The sequence below is a fragment of the Monopterus albus genome, unplaced genomic scaffold (genome assembly GCF_001952655.1).
Source record: "Monopterus albus unplaced genomic scaffold, M_albus_1.0 scaffold50.1, whole genome shotgun sequence".
NCBI classification, from domain to species: Eukaryota; Metazoa; Chordata; class Actinopteri; order Synbranchiformes; family Synbranchidae; genus Monopterus; species Monopterus albus.
In genome coordinates, this window is record NW_018127930.1 from 2,899,081 (window position 1) to 2,909,174 (window position 10,094).

Genomic DNA, 10,094 nt, shown 5'->3' on the forward strand with positions numbered 1-10,094 from the left:
TTTTTTTTTTTTTCCCCCTCTGGAGATTCCTGCCGCCGCCCTACGGCTAGTGCCTGCTCATCAGATCTGACCCGTTGGGTGTACTTTGGGGTACTGGAGTGTTGTATTTTCATGTTTTATGTTGTGCTTTGGTTGCTTATTGTACTTGTATTAAATTTGAATAATATATACTGAAGAGTTGGAGGCAAAATAACTGCTTGTGAGGTTCTAGCAGCCTGTTTATTTAGTTTGCTTTTGGGCAAGAAAAAATGTATTTTTTTGGGCCGTCATTGGTTTGCTACCTGTTTGCCAAACACCTGAAGGCAATTGGCCCCTAAAATTTCAATTACAATGCAATTTAAAGTGCCCATTTTATGACGAGTGGAGTCTGTGTTTCTGCTTCCACCACACCATATTTATAAAGCTTGTCTTAGTTTCATGGCAATTGATTAACACAAAAGAATTAGACAAAAAAAAAATTTCAATCCCCTTTGCAAATATTAGAGAAGAAAATATCAAATTGAAAGACAGCAAATCCCTTTATTACATTCTTCTGTATTTATTGAGCTAGTAGTTACTGAAATCTGGCAGATACACCCCCACTGTTGTCCTCAGTCTATATACTGTGCTATTACAGAGCTCAGATGGTTCACAATCTTTTATGGGAAGTTTTTTAAGAGCATTTTTGACACAGTAAGAGCATTTTGATGATGCACATGGTCTCCACAAGGACATTTATCGGGCTTAACACTAATCATCCCTTAGAAACAATAGAAGCGCACTCGAATGCTTAAAATCCAGTTGCAGTACTAAAATGTCTTTTTGTGGTAGGAACGATCATATACCGCAAACCTACAGTACATTTAAATGTAAACCGATTTATCAGAGGACTTCCGTCTAATGAAACTGTAAAGCTCCACATTTATCGGAGACCACATCATCTCACCAGGCAACCCGCAATATCAGGACTAGCACTTGATAATGGAATAATTCATGACTACCTAAAATTTGATCCTGTCTTGCAAACCACAGTTTATATCTACTGTCAATGATTATAATCACTGAAAATATCTTCACTTGTAATTGATTACCTCCTTGGAGCTCCATTGAGAAGCCTGCTGGCCAGTAATGAGGCCTACCAGAGCAGCATTACCACTGGGGCTGGTGGCGTCAAATGTAACACTGAATGGACAGTCAGTGGAGGACCCTGCCACTATTTCACCAGAGAAGCCCTTCTCCTTCCAGAAAGCCTGTGGAGGAAACGGTTCACAGCTGCATTGTAAACAAATCACAGAATATGTACAAAGGTACCTAAATCATGTAGATGAAATGGCATCAAATTTTGAATGAAAGAATGTATCAGTTTTTGTGAAAACTCCATCAAGGTAGTATTACAAATATTGGAAACTCAGTTAAAGAAACAGATGTGGGCTATAGTAGACTTGTGTAAAACCAAGAAATCCAGCAAAATAATTTTGCATCTGTGACTCGTGGGTCAGGAGTTAATTGCCAAAATGTTGTACATTATAAATGGTCCCACTAAACAGAGCATCACTCAAAAAGCAAACGCCACTGACCTAACCTCTGTGCATTTAACCATGACCATTTGGCCACTCTTGGCTCTTTGTGTCACTTAGACTATAGGACGTGCTATTTATTTTAGTTCAGGTTTCTGGCAGAGAAGATTGAACTGCAGTTCAAGGGCTAAGAGAGCCCTTTGTGGAGTTAAATCTTCCTTTTACAGGCCTATATTAATTGTATGTGTATACATATATCTTTCTACAGCATAAGCAACCCACTTGCCCTAAACATATTTACTCTGGGAATGCAAGGAGTAAATTGAGGTTTAAGGCAGTTTACTTTCTTGAGTTGCCTTACACTTTTGGTATCCGTGAGCAGGCCAGTGGATTCCGTTGAGCTTTTTGTTCGCGGCTTAATGGAGAAAAAGTCTTTAAAGTCAAGTGCACAGAATATTTTTAAAGGTATCAACAATATTATTAATAATTAGAGATTAGATTCAGCACGAGCAGCTGTTACAATATCATAATACATTTATATTTACTAAGAAATCCTGTTTACTAAGTTCTTGAACATTTTCTCTAAAGCAGCAGCAGCAAACGCAGGCGGCATATGTGTCAAAATATCCGTCCCTTTGTTTTCTGTGCAGTCCCACACACCTGCATCAGCATATGTCATTCTCATTTCCTACTGCTGACATGCATGAGTGCAGCCAAAAAGTATTATTTTATTTTTCTTTTGCTTGCCGTATTCATCGCCTCTACTGCACACTGGCTGTATGGCAGATTCACCAGTGTGTGTGCTCTAGGTGCAAAATGGCAACACGACAGTTGGAGAGGCTGATGCTTGTGATGCAAAAGGGTTAGAAACTGAGAGTTTCAATGCTGCTGAACATGCTGCCACTTTTAGGTTTTAACTTTTTCTGCTTTGCTAAATTTTGCATCAATATGATAACTCTGATAACTGAGTAGAGATCACACAATGTATGGATCTGAAGATTGAGTTCAATTTAGTAGAATTAGGATTAGTATTGTGCAAATGGAAATGCTCTCTAGTTGCTTTGCTTCCATTCATGAAGTGGGCACATTAAGATTTAAAGACGATTGTTAAAGTTGGCCTCCCATCTGAAGAAAAAGAAAAACAACTATAGAAGCATTGTAGTGTATGGAAATGATTTGTTCTGTGTATAAAATATATTCATTAATAAAATATACGGTGTTGTGTAACCATGTGGTACTAAACTACCATATACAGTATGAAGCACAAACTTGTGCTATATAATCTTGTAAGAGCCAAAACTATGCACAGTGATGGGAACAAACTGTGCATGTTCCTATGTAAGCTATGCTTTTTAGATGGTATATTTTATTGTACAGAGTTTCACTTGAATGCATTTCATATGGGCAAAATTAATAATTTCGCCATCTAATGTCAGCTCTGTTTTTAGGTACTTCCTACTGTGAGATCTTCAAGTATAGCCTAATACAAATGTCTCAAAATAATAAGCTTTTGGTTCTCTTGCACATGCTCTGTGTAACCTGCTGGCAACCTTGTGTGATAATATGTGACTCTAATGTACCTGCAACCATGGCTTTTGGCAAGTAGAGACTGGTTTGAATGTGCATCAAATGAAACTTAATTTTGATTATTATTTTTTTTTGTGCATAAACTGATTTTGTGACTGATATGGTTGTTAAAATGTTGGGAGAATATCAGCATTCTTGTTTTTTCCAGTTTTTTCTGGAATAAAAGGCTTCCTGGCCCATAGTTCCACATCAACATACATTTATGTATACAGACATATTAAAGACAGAATTCTAATTTCATATCCAAAATGAAAACTGTATATAAAGTGTGTTCAAAAAGTTAAGGGAACACTTGAATCAAATTTTGATGAATGAATTAAGTTGAAAACCTTTACTAATGTGCCTTGTATAATTGTTCAGAACAAAATGACATAACAGTCAGTGGAAACCAAAATCATCATGGAGGCTGTATTCATAATCACCCTGAAAATCAGCATGAAAAATTAAAATCACAGGCTTATTCAAGTTTCATCAGGACAAGTCGTGATGAGAGTCTGTATGGCCCCGTGTGCCTGTATGTACTCCTGCCAATGTCTGGGCATGCTGGATGGTGTCCCTCCTAGACCTGGATCAGGGCATCATTGAGCTCTGTGGTGGCTTCAGATGCACGATACATAATGTCCCATAGGTGCTCAGTTGGATTTAGGTCAGGGAAACATGAGGGCCAGTCAATGGCATCAGTGCCTTGGTCATCCAGGAACTGCATGCACGCTCTGGCCACATGAGGCTGGGTATTGTTTGCACCAGGAGGAACCCAGGGTCCAGGGTGTAAGGTCTGATTTCACCACGGCGTCTCCAGACTCTTTCACGCTTGTCACGTGCTCAGTGTGAAGAGAACGGGATGGCAGTGGACCTGCCTATTCTGGTGTTCTCTGGCAAATGCCAGTCGAGCTGCACGGTGCTAGGCTCTGAGCACAGATTGTACTAGAGGATGTTGGGCCTTCATGCCACGCTCATGGAGTCTGTTTCTGACAGTTTGATCCGAAAAATGCACACTAGTAGCTGCTGGATGTCATTCTGTGGGGCTCTCGCTGTGTTTTCCTGTTCCTCTTTGTACAAAGGAGCAGATACTGGTCCTGTTGCTGCCCTTCTATAGCCCTGTCCAGCTCTCCTGGTATAACAGCTTGTCCCCTGGAATCTCCTCCATGCTCTTGAGACTGTGCTGGGAGAGACAGCATACCTTCTTGCGACTGCACGTATGGATGTGCCATCCTAGAGTAACCGGACTACTTGTTTAACTTAACTGGGCTGCGGGTACTGCCTCATGCTACCAGTAGTGGCAAGGACACTAGCAAAACACAAAACTTGAGAAGAATCAGTCAGGAAGGATAAGGAGAGAGCACGTGTCTGTGGCCACCACATGCAAACCTATTCACTTGCTGGGGATTGTCTTGCTTTTGCTTCTCCATTGCACCTATTGTCACTTTCATTTGCACCAAAGCAGGTGAAACTTGATTCACAATGACTTGTGCTTCCTAAATGGACAGATTGACTTGTTAAACTGATGATCAAGTGTTAAAGGGCTCCAGACTAACATAACACCATCTGAGAGACTTGGTGGCACCACCTCTGTTTAACAACATAATGTGAAAGATTTTTTTATTTTTCATAAATTATTTTAAATAACCTTACCATCCAAAGTGCATAACCTATATTTATAACCAGTTGTGAGAAAAAAAATTATTTAAGTCTCATCATTTTTTTCTTACATCACCTACTCACTGAGCTTCCCAAACAGAAAACCCATGGGAATACAACAGGCCTCTGATAGAAGAGACCAAAGTTTTTCTTCCAACCAATTGAAAAAGCATTTGTAATGTTTTCTTGGGTGATGATGATCAGACATAGACATTTTTTTTTATAAAGGAAAGTAAACCTGGACATTTTCAGTGCATTCCACTTTCTCAAAGCCCCATATATCAGACGCATAATATGATAAGGTGGCTATCGCACAATCAAACACAAGCAAAGCTTGAAGGTAATTAATTTTTATGCTTATGAAAAAGCCCCAGTGTAGATTATACAGAGTATAGTGAATGAGGGATGTGGTTTCTGGCTATCTCATAGTGAATCTGAAGATTACATCTACAGTACGAGAGGAGTTAACTCCTCAGCTGAATTTGGTCAGGTAGGCAGACAGATGTGATATCCAGCCTGAGGCTGCCTCTAAGGACCTGGTTCCTGCGAGGGACAAGATGGTGCTTCTAAGATTGTTCCCCACTGTGGAAGAGATAATCCAGTGAAGGGTTGCAGACTCAACTTTATATGCTGAAAGTACAAAATCCTTGGGCTTGCACAAGTGATGTGACTAGAGAGTTCCAGTGAAGTGCTCAGTCAGCTCAGTGTTTTTTTTATTTATTTTTTTAACATCTTCTAGAGACAGTCTGTTGCTATCAAAGTATCCAGGTGATTTCCTCTGGTGATGGGGTTTAGGTAGGCTTTCAACCACTCTCCTTTGGAATGTTTGACAGTGAGTAAGACAGCAGTGTCCAATACTAGACTCCCTGTTCTCCTCACAGTGGAGATTGCTGGTGCTTCTTGATATTCATTTGAAGGAATTGTTTATATGCACTGTGCATTTTCCTCTGAGCCATGCTGCTTGCTTTAAGCTAAGCTAAAGGATGAGTATATTGCACGCCATATTTGTTAGTTTAAAAAAGGAAAAAATAAAGTAAAATGTGCCCACATCTATGGGTAGGGTGTGACATAAAAAGGACAGTTCCAAGTGGATTGTCAAAGTTAAAAGGCCTTCAATAAATATGGGCTAATAGATACTAACGTGTTTCGGAACCCTTGTCTCTTTCAGGGAAAATACACAATCAGCACAAGAAAGTAACTCCAAGCACCTGTGTTGAGTGAGCCCAGTACAGAGATGTAATGATTTAATAGATGAAACCACACCCAATGATGGAAATGTTCTCATAATGGATCTATTAAGGGAGAACATATGACTTCAAAACTCCAAGCAAAACTGAACAATTTAATAATCTGCAGTAGCTGACATAGTTTTCTATATAACATTATTTAGTATAAGTGTAAAAGCTGGAACAACAGTTTTGAAGACAAAGACTGATAGTTTAAAATATGTGCATTAGTATCTTAATTACATTATTCATGTAAATGTCTGTTCAGTTATGTTTTATCTTCACTCACCTTCTGGTAGGTAATAATGAATTTTATCATGTGGCCCACAGGCATGTTCTGGCTAAGGAATTCTCTCTGGCTGGGCAGGGCTGGCTCGTAGTGGATCTTTGCTGGTGAGAAAACAACAACACACACCATAAATCCCAATAAGTGTATGCTCAACTTAGTTCCATTTAATCCTCCTTTCCCTTGGTTCACCTGGTTTAGTTTATATATAACAAGTAGAACAAATCTATGCTTTACTGGGGACAGTAAACAGAGGGAAATAAAAACACTAAGTGAAGACAGATAGCACACTTAGGCTAATCCCTCTTTTGATTAGAATGGTTTTATCTTGAATCATTGACTAGCATTAATGGCCTTGCAAAGAAATCCCCATGACCTAATACTCTTCTGGCTGCTGCTGTGCTCCAGCATACTAATCGCAGCCCTTATAAAGCACATCTTATGGGAGAGCAGTCAAGTAACTTCATCAGTACTGTTAGGGTAGTGTATGTTATGCATGCAGAGAAGCTAGATTGCTCCTGTGCTTGCTCTGGCAAGTCAAGCAACATCTGGCCACAAGCCAGGCTTTTAACAAATGAACCAGTGGAATATGTGAAACATCATTTAGAACCTGTCAGAAACCTGTCAGCAAGCTCAAAATAATGCCCTTAATGCAAAACAAAATTGATGAGCCCGAAGCAGTAAAATTGAAAAACAGTGACATGATAAGTGGCTTCAGACTAATTTGACATGGTCACTTAGACGTTCAAATGACAGCACTGTACACATGACATAAGACCTGTCAAGTGGTGTCATATCCATAATGTTACTTGTTTTGAGACCAAAGCCAGCTAAGTTGATAGCAGGAAATGCCTTCTACCTCATTATTTGTCAAACAGAAGTTGAATTGTTGATGGCTAAAGGAGATGTATTCTGGCATCTTATTCTTTTGAACACTTAAATGCTCTACAGTGGCAACACAATCATCCACTCTGACATTCACAACTATGCTGTGACACTTCAGTGGAACTTCATCATGATTCAGCATCACGGTTAAATCAAGATGACATAAACAGGTTCAAGGGGGTGGCAGTTTATGTAACACAAGATCGAGCACACAAATCTGGTACTGTGTGCTCAAAAGGTGGCTTGCTGATAAATAGAGACAGAGTTTTGCTTGTAATCAGCTATTCACACCAGTGACAAAAATAGATTGTCAGCATGCAATTTTTTTTTCTGGATTCTAGCAATTTCAAGACATTTGAAGCCACCTCACTTTTGGCACCTTCTGGAAAGGGGGTTTAAATTATAAACCTTATCCATTATAAAGGTTGAAATCTCCACAGAATAAAGTTTGAGGATGTTCTGTGTGAGCTTACAGCGTAATGAGCATTTATCTTTGGGCCAAATGTGGGCAAAAATACCTTAGCCTACAAGTTCCCAAACCTCATCTGTTCCATTCAGGGCAGCACTCTCATTTGGCAGCTCAGCAGACGCCAGAGATGGGGACTCGAGTATGCCAGTTGGACTTGAGTTACACTTAAGTTGCACACACAGAGACTTGAGGCTCGTCCTCGAGACTTGGCTCGACTTGGACCTGAAATTTATGACTCGTGACCGATCTTTATTTTACTTTCTTTTTGCACGTTAATGTTAAGGAAATGTCTGTCAAGCTGAATGTCATTCCCTTTCCTATTATCATGCGTGACTTTACACATGCATGTCGCACTGCTACAGATGACTAAGCTGCAGGAACAACACTGTGACTGTGCAGTGGATATGTAAGGCAATCACTTGATAATGTGAAAGACAAGTTAACGTTGGTGCCTCTGGACCATTAGCAAAACATGTTGGCTCAGCATCAGCTGTATTAACATTAGCTTCTTACAAGCTTGGTAGCCAAGGATGTTAGCTTATTAGACTGGTGTTCACTAAGTGAATTTGAGTGATAATGCAGTATATGCTTTGACTTCCTTGGATATAGCAATGCAGTGTCCTAAACAGTCTGGATCTCACACAACAGATGATGCTTATTACAAACATAAGGGACTTGAGACTTGACTTAGGCTTGGCAAAAAAATGACGTGTATCACTGTCATTTTGGAAAACAGCTGTAAGTTCAGAAACATCTTTTTTTGTGAGCAGTTGGTGTAATTTCTGTACACTGACCCTTCTAAGGATGTTGCTGTCCTCAGAGTGGTTTCCTTTCAGTCTGTTTATCTTGATTCTGTTGGTTTCAATCTCACTGTCTCTTTAAAATACCATGGGATTTGACCCTTTCTCACTTTATTTTTGGAACTGTACTACTGGACAGCACTGATTTTGCGGTCTCAATTTAATTTCCTCTGTCACTGACTTGTAAGTCAGAGCTGTGGTAGTGCTCAACAAGAGGCTTTGAAATTTCCATTACTTTCTCACTCTGAACTTTTAACTTGGCACACAGGCACTTTTAGTGTCTTTGACAGTCAGAGGGATGAATGAAGTGAAACATGAAAAGCCTCTCAAATCAAGACATAACATCAAAGGGAGGATGATTCAGAGATGCAGCTTCTGAAGAGTGGGGCAAAGAAAAAAAGTATGAAAATAGCTAAAGCTAAGTATGACTGAATTTTAGACCATGACTGTGCCTGTATGTGCTGTGAAATTGGATCATCTGTTTCATTCTGAAAAGTGCAACAGAGTAGTGTACAGCACACTGTATGACTCAACCCATTGTGAAGAGAAGATGTAATCGCACACACACACACACAAACACTTGCTAGGTACGGGGTCAACATATTGTCCATGTGAAAAGAGAAAAGGCCTTCATGTTTGACTTAAAGTTGGGGTTGTAAAGTTGTTTCCAAACACATTATATATGTCACAAAATAGTTGCTGAAAACATAAAAAAGAAAAGACTGAGAACTATGTAGTGTTGAATTGTGGAGTTAGACTGTTAGACAGTTATTCCTCATTTCTGAGTTCAAGATTTTTCAGGTAGGGCAGAAAGCATGGTTAAGTGATGCACTGCAGCCATCCTTAACATAGCAGGTCTCCCCCCCCCTTAACCACTGAAATATTGTTATAAATGCTAGAGCGCACAGAACAGTACGTTTACATTTGTTTTGAGGGGCACTTAACATTAGAATAGATGAAAAATTACTGCCACGAATATATTTTTTATATAAATAATTCATACTGCTGGCTCAGTATTAAACAATGACAAAAGTAGCAACAGTGAGTGTAGTGGGTCTGAACTGACCGTAGTTGGTGGAGGAAGAGAGACGTGAGGAAGAGGAGATAGCTGCCATGACGGACTGTGAGCTGCTGCAATGGACAGCGCACCTCAGTTAAGCTAGGATATTAGTTGTTAGCCTTACAAACTCATAGACTGTGGGCAAAACTTAAATTCTCACTTCTCTGCAGGTTTATGCATATTTAGCAGGTGCTTTGTTAAATGACCCCAACAGGCTTTTTATTCGCTGAGGTTTTATTGCACATGCATTAATGATCATAGGTACTGTAAACTTTAGTTTCACTTCTGGGCTCCCTTTCTCTACTGTGGCAACAGCAGCTGTCTGCTCCCTGTGTGTGTGCTGGAGCTCAGCACCTCCTGCTCTTGTTCAAACAACAACACAAAGGTCAAGCAGACCCATAAACATCAAAACATATTTTCCAATCCAATGCTGTCACTCAGTGGTCTTTGAGAAAAAGCTCCTGAAGGCCCCTAGTGCATTAGCAGCAGTTCTCCTGTTTGACTGTGAGCTGCTACACCTGCTACAGCTAGCTAGCAATTGTTTTATGCGAACAAATGCAACTTTTCTACATGTTCTTCCTTAATACATCCATGTTGAGAACAAGCGGCACATTCCCGCAATTGGGTGCGGTTTTAGGGTCTTTACC

At 39.8% G+C, this 10,094-nt stretch overlaps 2 protein-coding genes across 3 annotated transcripts in view; one reads left to right on the forward strand and one right to left on the reverse strand.

Annotated features, from left to right (window-relative positions):
• The window catches only part of LOC109960731 (coxsackievirus and adenovirus receptor homolog), a 68,806-nt gene that overhangs the window by 12,624 nt on the left and 46,088 nt on the right, over positions 1-10,094 (forward strand). Inside the window, exon 2 of one of the 2 annotated variants that reach the window (XM_020601022.1) lies at positions 6,278-6,340. The exons of the other annotated variant lie outside the window; for it this stretch is intronic. The gene's annotated coding sequence lies outside the window, so the exon portion shown is untranslated. The remainder of the gene's footprint in view (positions 1-6,277; positions 6,341-10,094) is intronic. 2 annotated transcript variants of the gene reach the window in all.
• The window catches only part of LOC109960730 (probable flavin-containing monoamine oxidase A), a 39,408-nt gene that overhangs the window by 8,563 nt on the left and 20,751 nt on the right, over positions 1-10,094 (reverse strand). The window contains exons 8-9 of the mRNA XM_020601019.1: positions 6,237-6,337; positions 1,071-1,229 (exon numbers count right to left, since the gene is read on the reverse strand). Of these exons, the coding sequence (XP_020456675.1) occupies positions 1,071-1,229; positions 6,237-6,337 (260 nt within the window). The remainder of the gene's footprint in view (positions 1-1,070; positions 1,230-6,236; positions 6,338-10,094) is intronic.